The 17,518-nt window shown below is 38.9% G+C and overlaps 1 protein-coding gene across 2 annotated transcripts; it reads left to right on the top strand.

Moving 5' to 3' along the window:
* The first annotated feature begins 1,138 nt into the window (after window positions 1-1,138).
* FKBP7 (FK506 binding protein 7) lies at window positions 1,139-16,686 on the top strand. 2 transcript variants are annotated; one of them, XM_025404718.1, is made up of 4 exons: window positions 1,139-1,755; window positions 2,877-3,028; window positions 10,303-10,433; window positions 14,437-16,686. In XM_025404718.1, exons 1-4 carry the CDS (start codon window positions 1,535-1,537, stop codon window positions 14,596-14,598), a joined length of 666 nt encoding a protein of 221 aa, XP_025260503.1. In that variant the 5' UTR covers window positions 1,139-1,534; the 3' UTR covers window positions 14,599-16,686. The 2 variants fall into 2 exon arrangements, with proteins under 2 accessions (XP_025260503.1, XP_025260502.1); XM_025404717.1 differs by having other exon boundaries at window positions 1,407-1,755; window positions 10,300-10,433.
* Window positions 16,687-17,518: the final 832 nt, after the last annotated feature.

The raw sequence follows: 17,518 nt of genomic DNA, 5'->3' as shown, positions 1-17,518 counted from the left end.
AAAAAATAAATAAAAGCCTTCCTATTTCTGTTTGCTTCGTATTTTCCTCATATTCAAGGGGTCTGAAATTATCTCCTATGAAGGCAATGTGCAACAGACGGGGTCCTCTGACAAGGAATGGCGAGGGCCCCCCAAGGAACTGTCATCACGCCGATAATTAACCTTGGATAGCCACAATTTTATTTAGAATATAAAACATTGAACTTGACTTTGGAATTTTATTCTAGAAAGGAGGACTTCCCCCTAGCTTTTATGATTTTTGAAACTCCTGCTTGGACGCAATCGTCATCTTGCATAATCGACAGTAATTTTCAGGTTTATGGAATTTTGCAAACTTCAAGCAAAGCACATCAATCGGGCTCAGTGCTGCGGCTTTTCTTCGCATCACCCAGGTGGAATAGCACCTCTACTCCCAGAACTTAATCCAGGCGAATGCAAAAGGCCTTTGCTGGTTTTCTGGTTTGGATAGTCTTTAGGTATTCACTCGGAAACAAGGCGAATTGATGGAGGAAAGAGTGATGGATGGATATATAATAAATATAATTCAATGACAGGATCTAGGCGGTGGGTGTACGAGTGTTTACTGTAAAATTCAACTTTTCTGTGTATTTTAAAGGTTTTCATACTAAAATTGGTGGTGGGGAGGTGTGGTCACACAGATTTGACCAAAAACCTGGCTGCGTATTAGCTGTGAGATGAGGAAAAAATGCCCAATACTCAAGTTTTCTTGACTGATGTGGAAAATTACGTATCCCATGGGATTGGTACAAAAAAGTCAAAAGACCATTCCCCGCACTACCAGAGGCCCTCGAATCAAGGGCGGCCCCTAGTGGAGGGGGAAAGAAATGCAAGCCAGCGGCGGTCGCTGAATCCTGGAGGTCGGCTCTCGGAAATGCCTGCAGCCAGGCGGAGGAGCTGCTGCACCGCAGTTTCTTCGCGTCGGGCTGGCCTTCAGGTTGTGCGACTCAGCCTGGAACTTCTGAATGCAAGACTCCGACCTGAGGATTCGCTTCAAGGACACCCCAGAAGCACCCAGGAAGCCACCGCCAGCCTATTTTTTACGCTCCTTTTCCAGCATGCTTCTTCCTCCCCCCAGTATCTATCTGCTCGTTCCGTAGGGGTCTTAGAAGTCTTTTGCTTCCACAAATGACAACCATATTCCCTGACTCTACGACATCCCTGGCTGTTTATTTCGTCTTATGCCAGTTCCATTTTAGAAATACCAATGTTGTCACCGAACCCTGAGGAAACCGGCTGTAAAATATGCGGGTTTAGCGAGAAGCAGAGCGAGCGTGCGGTGCAATCTTAGAGACTGACAACAGCCAGCCCGGGGGCCTAGAAACAGCGTTAACCGCGCTGAGCCCGCTGCCCGAGGAGGAGGGGTTGGGCCTGTGAGAGGGCAGGGCCGCGTCTATGGCCCAGCCCCGGCCCTTTGTGACAGTGTACAACGCCTGCCACGCGTCGGAACTCGGCGCGGGGCATCCAAGGGGCGCGAGTGACACGCGGGAGGGAGAGCGCTGTTCTGCTGGAGCCGATGCCAGAAACCATGCATTTCTTATTCAGATTCATTGTTTTCTTTTATCTATGGGGCCTTTTTACTGCTCAAAGACAAAAGAAAGAGGAGAGCACCGAAGAAGTGAAAATAGAAGTTTTGCATCGTCCAGAAAACTGCTCTAAGACAAGCAAGAAGGGAGACCTACTAAATGCCCATTATGACGGCTACCTGGCTAAAGACGGGTCGAAATTCTACTGCAGGTAGGAAATGCTGCGAGCTGCCCACGCGTCCAGTTGCACAAAATCTTGCCTGCCTCCACCAAGCGTAAGCCTTACTGGTTGGTTGGTTGGTTGGTTGGTTGGTTGGTTGGTTGGTTGGGGTTTTATTTTTTAACAGTAAAAGTTGAGCCCTTTATTCATTAAATATATATATATATAATATATATATATTGTGGTTCTCTAATAAACTGAATATTTCTATTTAAAGTATTGAAAATGTTGGTCCAATAAATTATCGAAAATACAGTACATCCACACACACACCAACCACTACCATTACCTTTAATTCTGGGACCTCCAGAATTAAATCAAGGTTCTGCCTGTAAGGATGTTCACATTTTTCCCTTGCCGGAAGTATTGAGTCTTTACGGAGGAATACATGGAATAACGAGATTTAACTCTGGCCTTCAGAAGCACGATTTTTATAGGTTGTGGCCACTTTCTATCAAGAAAAACCATTACTTCCGTGGTGACTTCTGGTGGGCCCTGCTCCCCCATTCCACCTGGTGCCTACTCTGATTTAATTGATGGCTTATTACTCAGAGGGAGAATCTTTTCTTCATCCTGTAAAGATAGGACTGGGTAAGATAGTTCCATCCATTTAGAATAAAATAGAGAAATTTAATAAGAATTTATACAGTTTTTAAATTTAATATTATATTAGGATTTAATAAGAATATAGACTATATTACTAGAATTTAATAAGAAAATATACCATTTTAAATTACTTTTAAAATGACTTTTTGAGGCTAAACCTGCCTCATCATTTTTTACAACACACACAGGGGAGTTAAATGAGTTCTTTGTACAAGCCATGCAGCTAGTTAGGGGCTGGAGACCCATTAAAAAGTTAACTGTTGAATAGGTTTTGTAAAGATAACAATTTTTTAAAATGAGATGGCTCTTAATGATTAGCTTTGGGCAAATCATACTTCTTTCTGGTGATTATAGGGAAGTTTGAGTCAAACACCCCGTTAGGGGTTTTAGAAAGAGTGCTTATACAGGAATGATGGTTAGAGAGGACTCCAATTTTAAATGCCCAGCTGTATTTTCAAGTTTGATTTCTTGAAATCAGTTTACTTAAGTATTGTTTTTTATTATAGCCGGACACAAAATGAAGGCCACCCCAAATGGTTTGTTCTTGGTGTTGGGCAAGTGATAAAAGGCCTAGACATTGCTATGATGGATATGTGCCCTGGAGAAAAGCGAAAAGTAGTTATACCCCCTTCATTTGCATACGGAAAGGAAGGCCATGGTAAGATGTTTAATTTTAATTTCTTGTTTTAGTTATATTTAAAAAATGATTAGTAGGTTTCTGGGTATGTAGGTCTGAAAGAATTGAAAGCCCAGTCTCGAAATATTTGTACAGCCATGCTCATAGCAGCCATGTACAGTAGACAAGAGATGGAAGCAAGCCACATGTCCATAGATGATAGAGAAATGGATAAACAAAATGAATATATGCGTATATGGAAGCCAGGCACAGTGGCTCACGCCTGTAATCCCAACAGTTTGGGAGGCCAAGTTGGTAGGATCGCTTGAGGCCAGGACCAGCCTGAGCAACAGCAAGACCCTGCTCTACAAAAAAAAAAAAAAAAAAAAAAAAACCCACATGAAATGGAATATTATTCAGCCTTAAAAAGGAAGAAAATTCTGAGACATTCACCAACATGTATCAGCCTTGAGGACATTATGCTAAATGAAATAAACCAGTCACAAAAAAATAAATACTGTATAATTCCACTTATATGAGGTACCTAGAGTAGTCAAATTAATAGAGACAAAGTAGAAGGGTGATTGCCAGAGGCTGAAGTGAGAGGGAAAAGGGGGAGTGTTGACCAATGGGTATAGAGTTTCAGTTTTGCCAGAGGAAGAGTTCTGGAGATTGGTTGCATGGCAGCATAAATGTACTTTACTGAACAACACACTTGAAAATCGTTATGATGGTAAATTTTATGTTATGTGAATTTTACCACAATTAAAAACAAAAAAAGTAAAATAAATAAAAAATGATAGATGAAATAAAGAGAACAGTTGAGTCCAATGACCTTAAGCTCTATCTAGTTCAGTCCAGTCCCCTCTTTTTGTTTATAAAGATAACACGACATTGTTTGAATATAGATATCTGGCCAGAGTTCTTTCTTCTACATTGTGGCAACACTCATGATGATTCTATATATTCTATAACCTCTATCTTAAGCATTTTTTTTGAGACGGAGTCTCGCTCTGTGGCCCAGGCTGGAGTGTAGTGGCACGATCTCGGCTCACTGCAAGCTCTGCCTCCTGGGTTCACGCCATTCTCCTGCCTCAGCCTCCTGAGTAGCTGGGACTACAGGTGTCCGCCACCATGCCTGGCTAATTTTTTGTATTTTTAGGAGAGACGGGGTTTCACTGTGTTAGCCAGGATGGTCTCGATCTCCTGACCTCGTGATCTGCCCGCCTCGGTCTCCCAAAGTGCTGGGATTAGAGGCTGAGCCACTGTGCCTGGCCAAGCATTTTTATTGTTTTCAGCATATGTCATTATTACATAAATATTTATAACAGATCTTTGGTAAGCAGTACCAAAGTTAAATTCATAAAACTCAGAAACTGGAACATGTGGGTTTAGAGTAAAAGGACAGGACGGGCACATTGTAAAAGGAACATCTGAGATATAATAAGCTGTCAGTCATTATTACCCCAATACAGGACAAGCCTTCAAATGTGTAAGAAATGATCTTATTCTTTCAATATCTTGCCTATTTTTAAAATCGTAGAGCAAAAAGATCTGAAAACCTAGGTAAAGCAAATAAATGGGAAAAATGTTTGTATCATATATGAAGACTGACTTATACTAACCAATAATGAAAATGACATATCCCTAGAAATGGGCCAAATTCATAAATAAGCACCCACTAGCAAAAAATTACAAATGGCCTTTAAGTCTGTGAGAATACTTAATTTTATTCATAATTAAAGAAATTTAAAATGAGACACCATATTTCACTCATCAGATTAGCAAAGACAAAACAACTTGGCAAAAGCATGGAAAAATCAGCATTATTGCTGGGAATGGAAATCATTCAACTTTGATAACAATTGTTATCAAAAGTGAAAATGCAGGCCCAGGTGTGGTGGCTGATGCCTGTAATTCCAGCACTTTTGGAGGCTGAGGTGGACAGATCACTTCAGGTCAGGAGTTCGAGACCAGTCTGGCCAACATGGTGAAACCCCGCCTCTACTAAAAATACAAAAATTAGCTGGTTGTGGTAGAGTGTGTCTGTAATCCCAGCTACTTGGAAGGCTGAGGCAGGAGAATCACTTGAACCTGGGAGGCAGAAGTTGCGGTGAGCCGAGATTGTGCCACTGTACTCCAGCCTGGGCAACAGAGTGAGACTCCATCTCAAAAAAAAAAAGTGAAAATGCACATGCCTTCTTATTCCAGTAGTTCCATTTCCAGGAATATGCACAAAGGTATGTGTAAAAGAACATTCACTGCAGGCATTTTTGTGGGGGAGGGTAGCAAAAGGCTGGAAACCACCTCCTATCCATCAGTGGGAAATTAGTTAAATATAATATATCTACACAATGAATTACTGTGTAGCCAGTAAAAAGAATTAAGTAGAGCTATACTTATTAATATGTTAAAAATAAAGTGGAGGCCAGGCATGGTGGCTTCATGCCTATAATCCTAGCACTTTGAGAGGCTAAGGTGGGAGGATCACTTGAGCCCAGGAGTCTGAAAGCAACCTGGGCAATGCAGGGAGACCCAATCGCTACAGAAAATTAAAAAGTTAGCCAGGTGTGGCGGTATCCGCCTGTGGTCCCAACTACTCAGGGTGCTGAGGTGGGGGGATCCCTTGAGCCTGGGAGGTCGAGGCTGCGGTGAGCTGTGTTTGTGCCACTGCACTCCAACCTGTGGACTAGACTATATTCCACTTTTGGGATATATATTGAGCATCAGTGCCAGGCTTTGTAGGCACTGGGCATAAAGCAGTGACCAAAGTAGACACTACTCCCGATCCTCTATGAGCTTGTATTTCAGAGGAGGAGTTTCACATATGCCTGTATCTACACAAAAATACATCTGGAAGAATATGCAGTCATCTGATGACATTAAGTGTTCCTGGGAAGGAGGCCTCAGGGTCAAGGATGAGAAGATTTATTTTCATTCTAATATTTTGTACCATTTGAAAGTTTTATAGTGCATGTATTAATTTTTCCAAAATTAAATTTTTAAATTACAAAAATTGAGTGTAGCAGAACAGAGAAGAAAATTTTTACAGCAGGCAGGGAGGATGGGCAGCCTGACAGATGGGCTGCACCTTGCATCCTTTGTTAGGTTCTTGCTCCACGTTGCTGCTTGAAGGCTGTACAGAAAGAATCTTTGCCTCCTTACCCTATTTAGAGCCACTGCTAACTCCACCTGTTTGAAATAGTAAAGATCAATTTTCCACAATGAGATATTGGCATTGCTCCCAAATATTTCATGGAAGTGGCATGCCTTCTTTGAGGCAGTTTTATTAGTCATTAAGAGTTCTTTCCAGCAAAATCGGGGCATCAGTGCCCCACATTGGATTGGCGGGTGGTGGGGGGTTGTCAGTGCTTCGAGTCAGACCCAGTCAGGCTTAAAACTCCTAAAGAGACAATTTCCAGATAACTTCAGCTTTATTTTTAATGCTTTTTGCCAATAATTTGATCCCATCAGAACAGCTCCATGGTACCATAATTTATATATCCTGTTTTTATTTGTATAGGAACCTGGGAGAAAGAGAAGGAAAACTGAAAATAAATTAAGTCAAATGCAATACTTGTGCTAAAAATCTGTCAAAAGTTAAGGCCACTTCTAGGCAAAATGATGGAGGAAGAGTTTGCCTTTCAGTCTCTTTCTCATTTTCAAAGTTTTCCTTTCTGTCTCTTTCTCATTTTCAAAGTTTTCCTTTCTGTCTTGTGTTGTGTCTTCAGATGCCTCCACATTCTGCCTACCACTAGAGCACCCACTCTCCTATCTGCCTGGAGCACACATATCTGTTATCATCAGGTGCTCATCCAGGGTTCACCACCCTCAGGCAAAGGACCACTTAGCTTATCCTTTTCATAAAGTAATTTATGCTTAGATATGAATGACTACCCAGGCTGCCTAAGCTCTTAATAAATCAGAAACTTGCTGCAGAGATATAGAAGTTTGACATGAAACTAGTTCATATTCAATTGGAGGTATCTCTAGCAAACATTAAAGTGATTAATCTCACTAGTAATACCACCAGCACCCTCATTTTACAGGAAAGGAAACTGAGGCCCAAAAAAGTGTGTTAATTGGACCATAGTTAATACTGGCCTTGCCTGCATTGCAATACCTTGGATTACATTATTTTAAAAGTTGCAGTGTAGACCTTAAGTAACTGTTTAACAACCTCTTGATTAAATAAGCATTTAAAAGTAAGTTGTTATTAAGACGTGACATTAGCTATAACTTTATTTTAGGTAGTACTTGAAGAAGTCTTTCTTCTGTAAAATATCCTTGTCTCATGTCACAGAACAACCCTGCATGTCTTGAAATGCATGTGACTTGTTAGTGCTTAAATAACAATATATAACAAGAAAAACAGGTAATTGGCAATATATCCTTTTTTTTTTTTTTTTTTTTTTTGTGATGGAGTCTTACTCTGTCGCCCAACTGGAGTGCAGCGGTGTGATTGATTTTGGCTCACTGCAGCCTCTCCCTCCCGGGTTCAAGCTACTCTCCTGCCTCAGCCTCTGAGTAGCTGGGATTACAGGCACACGCCACCATGCCTGGCTAATTTTTGTTTTTTTAGTAGAGACGGGGTTTCACCATGTTGGCCAGGCAGGTCTCGAACTCCTGGTGGCTTATACCACTGCGCCTGGCCAATATTTTCTGTTTATAGCAAAATTGTTCAAAAACTGCCTATGTACCTACGATATTTTTTCTTAAGAAATTTATGTTTTGGGCTGGGCACAGTGGCGTATACCTGTAATCCTAGCACTTTGGGAGGCTGAGGTGGGTGGATCACCTGAGGCCAGGAGTTCAAGACCAGCCTGGCCAACATAGTGAAACCCCATATCTACTAAAAATACAAAAAATAGCTGAGTGTGGCGGTGCATGCCTGTAATCCCAGCTACTTGGGAGGCTGAGACACAAGAATCACTTGAACTCAGGAGGTGGAGGTTGCAGTGAGCCAAGATCGTGCCACTGCACTACAGCCTGGGCAACAGCAGATTCTGTCTCAAAAAAAAAGAAAAAAGAAAAAAATTTGAACTTGTGTTTTGAATTTGCCTTGAATTATTGTCAGAAGTAATTGTTTTTCTGTCATAAGGAGATTATAACTGGAAAAAATAGGAATGGGTTTTATAAAACGACCATTGACTCAATCTGTAGCTCTTCTACTCTAGAGTCAGGTAATATGTGGTGCATTAGGTTAGGACTTTTATATTAGTCATATGATTCATGGGTAGATCTTTCTATGTTTTCTCTTTGAAAACTACTAATCTGCTACTCCTTTTGGCTATAACTCACAAACTCTTTTCTCTTCAGATTGTATAAAGACTTTAGCTAGAATGCTTCACTTTTTTATTAAAGAAATTGCTGTTTCCTTCCAAGGACAAACATTTTAAAAAATAAATGATATGGGTCATTCATTTGACACATTGCAGTGTCTGTAGTAGATCAGGCACTGTGTGGGACACTGGCAATATACTGATGACACAAGCTACCCACTGCCCCTTAGCAAGTCATTTCTGCAAGTCATTTTTATGACATATTTATCTGAAATAGCCCATTGTTTATTAAAATCACCTGTGACATCATGGCCTGGCACGGTGGCTCACGCCTATAATCCCAGCACTTTGGGAGGCCAAGGCGGGTGGATCATTTGAGGTCAAGAGTTTGAGACCAGCCTGGCCAACATGGTGAATCCCCATCTCTACTAATAAAGTACAAAAAATTAGCCAGGAATGGTGGCAGATGCCTGTAATCCCAGCTACTTGGGAGGCTGAGGCAGGAGAATTGCTTGAACCTGGGAGGCAGAGGTTACAGTGAGCCGAGATCGCACTCTAGCCTGGGTGACAGAGGAATTTTCATGTCAAAAAAAAAAAAAAAAAATCCGTGACATCAGCTAATAGGTTAACTTAATTAAAGAGAGCAATTCTAGCCAGGCACAGTGGCTCACATCTGTAATCCTAGCACTTAGGGAAGCCAAAGCAAGCAGATCACCTGAGGTCAGGAGTTCAAGACCAGCCTTGCCAACGTGGCGAAACCCTGTCTCTACTAATAATACAATGCCTGGTGTGCACCTGTAATCCCAGCTACTCAGGAGGCTGAGGTAGAAGAATGGCTTGAACCCAGGAGGCAGAGGCTGTAGTAAGCGGAGATCGCACTACTGCACTCCAACCTGGGAAACAGAGTGAGACTCTGTCTCAAAAAAAACAAATAGATAAAAATAAAAAGAGGTATTCAACTTAATGCTTAAAAATGTATACAATTTCTTTGTAAAATTGTTACTGAATTTTTCTTTTATTTTTAATTCTTTTTTTTTTTTTTTTAATAGAGACAGGGTCTCACTATGTTGCCCAGGTTGGTCTCAAACTCCTGGGCTCAAGTGATCCTCCTGTCTCGGTCTGCCAGAGTGCTGGAATTACACGTGTGAGCCACCATGCCCAGCCTGTTACTGGATTTTTCTAATATTGCACTTATTTTTTAATGTCTATAAAAAATTTGAAAGACAAATATATTGATACTTATGTTTTATTTATGCTTCCAAATAACTACACAAAATCATTTTCTAGAAGATTACTCATCTATGCTTTGAAATTTTTCTGCCCATGCATTTCTTCTCTGTGCCACCTCTCTTCTGTATTGATGATAGGAGAGTACAGTTGTCTCTCAGTACCTGTTAGAGATTGGTTTCAAGACTTTCTCATGGATTCCAAAATCCACAGAAGCTCAAGCCCCTAATATAAAATGGCATCACATTTGCATATAACCTCCGCACATCTTCCAGTGTACTTTAAATCATCTCTAGATTACTTATAATATCTAATACAATGTAAATGTTATGTAAAAAGTTGTTGTATTGGTTAGGGAATAATGACAAGAAAAAAGTCTGTACATGTTTATTACACACACAACTATCCTTTTTTTGTATGAATATTTTCAAGCCGAGACTGGTTGAATCCACAGATGCAGAACCCACAGATATAGAGGGTCATATCCATGTATTAATAAAAATTTATGATTTGTACTTAATCAAGAAATAGTGGTCCCATAGGTCCTTTGAATTGACTTGGTTCAGAAACATGTGGAAAAAATATTCCTAAAAAGTATCTATAAAAAAAGAGAAAAAAAGCAAAAATGAAAACTCTTGAAAAGCTGAAAGAAGTTATAAAAGATGAGAAAAAATTAAAAATTGTGAGTATTCAGATAGCAATTCTTATCAACATGAAATAATGTAATATGGTTATGGCAGTTCATGAGTAGATATTTGAACCATATCTTTACGTAAGTTAAACTGTTAAAATTTATACCCTTAGCAGAAGGCAAGATTCCACCTGATGCTACATTGATTTTTGAGATTGAACTTTATGCTGTGACCAAAGGACCACGGAGCATTGAGACATTTAAACAGATAGACACGGACAATGACAGGCAACTCTCCAAAGCCGAGGTAATTCAAACCAATTTCATGTGTATAGTCTAATTTTTTTATCTCAGTTTAAATACATCTGTTTTACAACTATTACTTTTTAGGTCTAGCTAGCATGGGCTCTGATCACTGCTTTTATAGAGCTGGTCACTAAAAAATAATCTAAGCGCTTAGAAAAAGCTCTAAGCTTTTTCAGTATAAACCTTGTGAGTCATCCTCTTCAATTGCCTTTCTCCCTACAAGAGAGTCATTAAAATCCCAAATTATTCATCTCTACAGTGCTCTTCCAGTTTCTAGACTACACTAGCATATCTCTTTTTCAGGCAGCACTGTAAGAATTTGCAACAGGGCAAATAATTCACGCCTCATAGGATTATGAAAAGAGCTAGCAAGGATCTGAATTGAGTGGGCTAGAAAGTTGGTAAACAGGAGCCAGGAGTTCAGCCAGCTAGCTTCTGTATCTCAGTCTTGTAATAAAGATCTTGTAATAATAATGATAATTGGGCTGGGCATGTGGCTTATGCCTAAAATCTCAACACTTTGGGAGGCCGAGGTGGGAAGATTGCTTGAGCCCAGGAGTTCAAGACCAGCCTGGGCAACATAGGGAGACCCGTCTCTACAAAAAATTTAATAAATTAGCCAGGTGTGGTGGTGCATACCTGTGGTCCCAGCTAGGAGGCTGAGATAGGAGGATCGCTTGGGCCCAGGAGGTTGAGGCTGCAGTGAGCTGTGATCGTGCCACTGCACTCCAGCCTGGAAGATAGACTGAGACCTTGTCTCAAAAAAAAAAAAAAAGATAATAATAGGTAACATTTATTTTGTACTTTTAGTACCAGATACTATTTATAAGCATATAAGTATGTGAACTTATCTAATCTTCATGATAGTTTATGGGGCAGACACTATTGTCATCATCTCCACTTTTAGATGGGGAAAATAATAATCAGGTTAACTAGCCAAAAATCACACAGTAGTAAGGGGCAAAACCTGGGCAATCTGGCTTCATGAGTCTTCTTACAGTTTAATTTTTCTTAGAGACAGGGTCTTGCTCTGTTGCCCATGCCAGGGTGGAGTGATCATAGCTCACTGCACCCTTGAATCCCTGGACTCAAGTGATACCCCAGCATGCCACCACACCCAGCTAATTATTTTTGTTTAAGAGATGGAGTCTCACTACATTGCCCAGGCTAGTCTTGAACTCCTGGCCTCAAGTGATTCTCCTTCAGCCTCCCAAAGTGCTGGGATTACAGGCATGAACCACCATGCCTGGCCCACTACTATATTTTTAACTTTGGACTTAGACTGCTTCTTTTGGAGAAAATCATGAATGTTTCAAGTCTAATACTATTTATTGAAGTCTAATGTTTTACTTAGTCCCACTGACCATACTCTTGCTTAAAATTAGTAAACCAGCTGTCTCCCCTCTTAACTAGTTAGGAGACATTTAAAAATGCATAACTCTACCACATAAGTGAGTAGTAAAAGATTGATTTCAAGTGATAAAAATAAGTCTTTTTCTCTGTTGCTTTTTCATCTCCCTCTCCAATCCTTTCCCCACCCAGTTCAACTTCTTACACCTGGATATTAGTAATGACTTTCCCTTCAAGCATCTTGGTTGGCCAACAGTGGAAGAAGGAGAAGGGAACATGTCCTGTTCTTAAGAAGAAGGGCAGTTACAGGGGTGGCAAATGGTTCCCAAAGTGTACTTCTCCATTGACTCCTTATCACTTCTCTTTTTTTTTTTTGAGACGGAGTCTCACTCTGTCGCCCGGGCTGGAGTACAGTGGCCGGATCTCAGCTCACTGCAAGCTCAGCCTCCCGGGTTTACGTCATTCTCCTGCCTCAGCCTCCCGAGTAGCTGGGACTACAGGCGCCCGCCACCTCGCCCGGCTAGTTTTTTGTATTTTTTTAGTAGAGACGGGGTTTCACTGTGTTAGCCAGGATGGTCTCGATCTCCTGGCCTCGTGATCCGCCCGTCTCGGCCTCCCAAAGTGCTGGGATTACAGGCTTGAGCCACCGCGCCCGGCCGACTCCTTATCACTTCTCTGTTGACTCCATATCACCCTTTTTTAGAGTGAATAGCAGCTGCAGATGAATTCGCATAGTACCCAAGGGCTCAGCCTACGCACACAGACCACTCATTATCACAGGCACACCAAGAGCCATGTTCTGCAGTATGACTACTCCACAGTAAGACATTAGACAATCTTAAATTCTTTTCTGGAAAATAAAAATAGAGAAAATTCAAAATACTAATCTACTTAGCTGCAATTTCCCTGGATGTCTTTGTGATATCAGCTGCTTTATCGCCAGATGGACGAGAGTGATTTTCACTAACTTGAATAACAATAGCTATCTTTTATTGATGGCCATAATCATTATTCTAATCCTTGCATCAATCCTACAATATAGATACTTATTTACCTCCTTTTACAGATGACAAAACTGAGGTTCAGAGAGGTTAATTTGCACACGACCACACAGCAAATCCAAGGCAAAGCCTGAATTAGAAACATGAACTAAAAAAAAAAAAAAAAGCAAACTTTATTCATTGTCAGAAAGATTAAGTAAACTATTTTATCAGTTTCATCTTTAAAAAAGAAAAAGAAAAATATTTCTTTAGTATTAAAGGGGAAGGATGGGAGAAATACAGTGTTTTATTAAATTAAAAAGTGGAAATAGTGTGGAACCCATTACTAGCAAAATTAAGGTCATGTTCTTACCCACTGTCTTTCTGTACCTCTGTACTATAGTGTACTGGAAAAGGAGTCGAGTTTAAGCATCAGCAATATTGGTTATGTAAAAATAAATGAACTTACTTAGAAACTGAGAAATATTTGAAGCTATTAAAAATTGTTTACACCTACATAGGATTGCTAAGCTTTGGCTGGAAGAAAAAAATGCGTCTCCCTCATGTAGGACCAAAGTCCCATTTGAGAACAGTTGATATATCCTTCATTAAGGTCCACTGATTGCTCTAAAATAAAGTCAACTTGCAATGGGTTGACCGTAGGATATGTATTGCTAAAAACCTCTCAAACTCTAGCTTTCAAAAATATTCTTGCCTCTTTAATGCTAGCCTTACTGAACATTACCTCCAGATGATTGTGCATTGCTTTCTTTAGTTATTATAAGGATTAGTGCTTTCCAATGGAAATATAATTGAGTTACACATATAATTTTAAAATTTTTATAGTCACATCTTAAAAAGTAAAAAGATATAGGTGAAATTAATTTTAATGTTATATCTTCACTCAATATATCTAAAATATTGCCATTTCTATATGAGATCAATTTAAAAGTTATCAATTAGATATACTTTTTGAAGCCTTCAAGATCTGTTATATATTTTACATTTATAGTAACATATCTCATTTTGATCTAGCCATGTTTCAAGTGCTCATTAGTCACATGTGGGTAGTGGCTACTATATTGGACAATACTTTTAATGTGTGTTTGCATAGAGAAATTTTATATAATTAGTGAATACTTCAGGATTCCTTTCTTTATTTGACATTATTAAAGAGATTATTATAGTTATGTAGATTTGGAAGAGAGCAATAGAAGCCTAGAAAAACTTAAAATACTAAATTTTATTTCAAAACCTATGGTTATATTTTATTGATTATACAACATATTCATTAGTTTTAGAGATTATATAGAAATGCCAATTTGGGTTTTTTTCGCTGATGGCAGTCATGCATGATTTTCCTTTGATAATATGAACAGCATGGATTATTAGAAAGCATTTAGTTTCAACAAAGTTCAATTTAAATATTAATCTTTGAGTATGTACCACTAACCATCTATCATCTTAGGGAAAACTAATTTGAAGACCTGTTTCTCTCCAAAACATTGCTTCAAAGAGTAAGAAAAATAAAACCTCAAATAGCTTTTCAAACTGTTGTGTCATTTACTATAAGTAATCTTGGACATGAATTTCATTATTATAAATATTCCTCAAAGTTACTGGAAATTTACTGTGATGCCTTTTAATTAAAGGAATGTTATTTTGGCCTTCCAGATAAACCTCTACTTGCAAAGGGAATTTGAAAAAGATGAGAAGCCACGTGACAAGTCATATCAGGATGCAGTTTTAGAAGATATTTTTAAGAAGAATGACCATGATGGTGATGGCTTCATTTCTCCCAAGGAATACAATGTATACCAACACGATGAACTATAGCATATTTGTATTTCTACTTTTTTTAGCTATTTACTGTACTTTATGTATAAAACAAAGTCACTGTTCTTCAAGTTGTATTTTCTATTTTCCCCTATGAGAAGATATTTGATCTCCCCAATACATTGATTTTGCTATAATAAATGTGAGGCTGTTTTGCAAACTTAACTTGTAGGAATGGTATGATTGTGTTTCCTGTTGCTTCATTCTGTAAACGAGAATTGTAGCACCATGAAACAGACCTCTCGGTCCCAGTGGGCATTTCTTCCCCTTTCAGGATGTAGGAGGACATGCACAGTATGTCAAAAACTGCAAGCTTTTCCCAACTTTAACCTTACCAGCATGTTAATATCCAGTTTTTTTATACTTTAAAAGTTAAAGTGCCTCATATTTTTAAAATATCCAATAAGGACCCAGGAATTAGCATTTCACTTGTTTATACATCTTATAACATTATGAAGAGGATATAAAAATCCTAGAACTGAAGAGTCTTCCTTTGGTATATGTGCAGGAAGAAAGTTGTATATCTCTGTTCCACAAAGAACACAACACAGTCTCTATACTTTTTGGTGTAAGCTTCTAGCCTTGGTTATTTTCCAGTGGGGAATGTTTAAAGATATATGACCAAACCAAAGACTTTGCCTCTTATGGCAAGCATAGAGACTGTACTGCCTGGCTTTTGCATTCCTTCAGACATTATTATAAATGTGCAACTCCTCTTCCCTCTTTAAACCTTTATAAGATGTCTGCCACCCCAAGCTTTTGTCTTGATAGTTTTAAATTGATGCCATGAAATTTCTTAGTTTTTGTTCCCTTTTTCTAGTTATCTGTTTCCTTATGTCACCTCATTTCCCATCATTCTTGACATTAATGATGAATAATCATTACAAATTGGTATGCTGTCAAATTTTGATAAATATGCCAAACAAAGGAGGATATACAGTGCCATGGCAGTTTTGTGTCATGGTCAAGTTATGATATCATATGACTTGAGAATAGTATGTAAGAGATGCTGTAGAAGATCACGTTGGTACCAAAGAAAGGGCACGTATCTATCAGAACATAGAAGATTTTGCATACTGCATGATATGGTTAGGCTTTGTGTCCACACCCAAATCTCATCTTGAATTATAATCCCCATAATTTCCATAATCCCCACATGTCAATGGAGAGACCAGGTGGAGGTAACTGAATCATAGGGGTGGTTCCCCCATGCTGTTCTCATGCAATCTTTGGTTTTATAAGCGTTTGATAGTTTCTCCTGCATTCATTCTCCCGCCTGCCACCTTGTGAAGAAGGTCCTTGCTTCCCTGCCTTCCACCAAGATTGTAAGTTTCCTGAGGCCTCCCCAGCCATGGGAAACCGTGAGTCAATTTAACCTCTTTTCTTTATCAATTACCCAGTCTAGGGCAGTTCTTTACAGCAGTGTGAAAGTGGACTACTACACTGCATATATAGGAAAGTATGGTCAGACAGTAAATAGCTCTGTTCAAAATAATTGAGTTCCCAACAAGTAAAGTTTTTTCTACCTTCTGAAACTTGCTCTTTCCAAACCATTGTTCATCCTTTAACTTCTTTACACTATCAAAAATTCTATTTAAAAATAGAGGGCTTTCAGATGAGTACATACAAAAACAAGTGTACATAGGGGTAACACAACCATGAGATTAGTAAATAACACATGGCTAGCACATAATTTGACACCTCATAAAACAAGGATCTGTACTATCTTTTCCTTCCTCCCAATATTTCCTCATTTCTATGCTCAATTTTCTAACACTTTCTCACGTGTTTAATCATTTACTCTTTCATTGCCTTCCCTCAGAAAAACCTGCTCCGTTGAAGTAAACTAAGTAACTCAATATTCTTTATTTTGGTTTGGAAGCTGTCTCCATTCTCTGTATCCATATTAAGAAGTCACCCTATAATCTAAACTTTGTAATTCTAATTTTTTGTCCCATTATTTTTCATACAAAGTGCTTTTAAACTTGTTTTTAAAAAATGACAGATAATGCCACATGAATAGGGAGATGATTCATTCTAAAACTTGTATTTACATAATTAAAAATAAATTTCTAATCATTCTACATACAATACAGTGTACAAGTATTTCATATCGGCATGATTGCCTTCTGCCTTCATATGCATATATGTGGCATTCAGTGCCGTGACTACATTTTGAGTTCTAGAATTTTAACATTTTATTCATTATACAATTATTTTAATAAAGGTAAATAGTAATTTAGGTTGTGTATGAAAAATTCAGATTTCTCAACAGAGTAGATTAAAAATATCTTTCAGAACTGAATATGTTAAATGTTTTAAACATTTTCAAAGAAACAGATGTGTCTTATCTGTCTTAACTTTACAATGACAGTATTGCGTTTTATGAAAACGAAACTCGTGAGCATACCCACATCATAGAATGGCAGCCCATTACTACTATCAGTCACCTTGTTAACTGTGTACACAAAACCCCATGTTGAGTTCAGTGTGCTTTTAATTTGATACTGCAATTAAACATTTAGGATTGCATTAAATTATTAACACATTTTTCTCATTTTACCAGACCAAAGGCAGTAGTTGAAACACCATAAAGTTGCTACTTGTGCAGTCTTGTCATCCTTACATGTTGAATTGAAAGTTGATTGAAAATAAAATTGGTATTTAGAAAAATCTCTTAATTATATAAAAAGTTATCTAGGCCAGGTGCGGTGGCTCACACCTGTAATCCCAGCACTTTGGGAGACCGAGGCAAGTGGATCACAAGGTCAGGAGTTCAAGACCAGCCTGGCCAAGATGGTAAAACCCCATCTCTACTAAAAATACAAAAAATTAGCCAGGGGTGGTGGCAGGCGCCAGTAATCCCAGCTACTCAGGAGGCTGAGGCAGAGAATTGCTTGAACCCAGGAGGCAAAGGTTG

This window comes from Theropithecus gelada, chromosome 12, assembly GCF_003255815.1.
Source record: "Theropithecus gelada isolate Dixy chromosome 12, Tgel_1.0, whole genome shotgun sequence".
In the NCBI taxonomy this organism is placed as follows: Eukaryota; Metazoa; Chordata; class Mammalia; order Primates; family Cercopithecidae; genus Theropithecus; species Theropithecus gelada.
The sequence above is the reverse complement of the archived record's forward strand: the minus strand, read 5'-3'. Positions and strand labels throughout refer to the sequence as shown.

Bases quoted from the DNA above. Each gene is read 5' to 3' on its own strand.
- FKBP7 (XM_025404717.1), top strand. From the start codon at position 1,535: ATGCCAGAAACCATGCATTTCTTATTCAGATTCATTGTTTTCTTTTAT. The intron at 3,029-10,299 runs GTAAGATGTTTA...TTATACCCTTAG, and splicing joins ATACGGAAAGGAAGGCCATG to CAGAAGGCAAGATTCCACCT. The intron at 10,434-14,436 runs GTAATTCAAACC...TTGGCCTTCCAG, and splicing joins GGCAACTCTCCAAAGCCGAG to ATAAACCTCTACTTGCAAAG.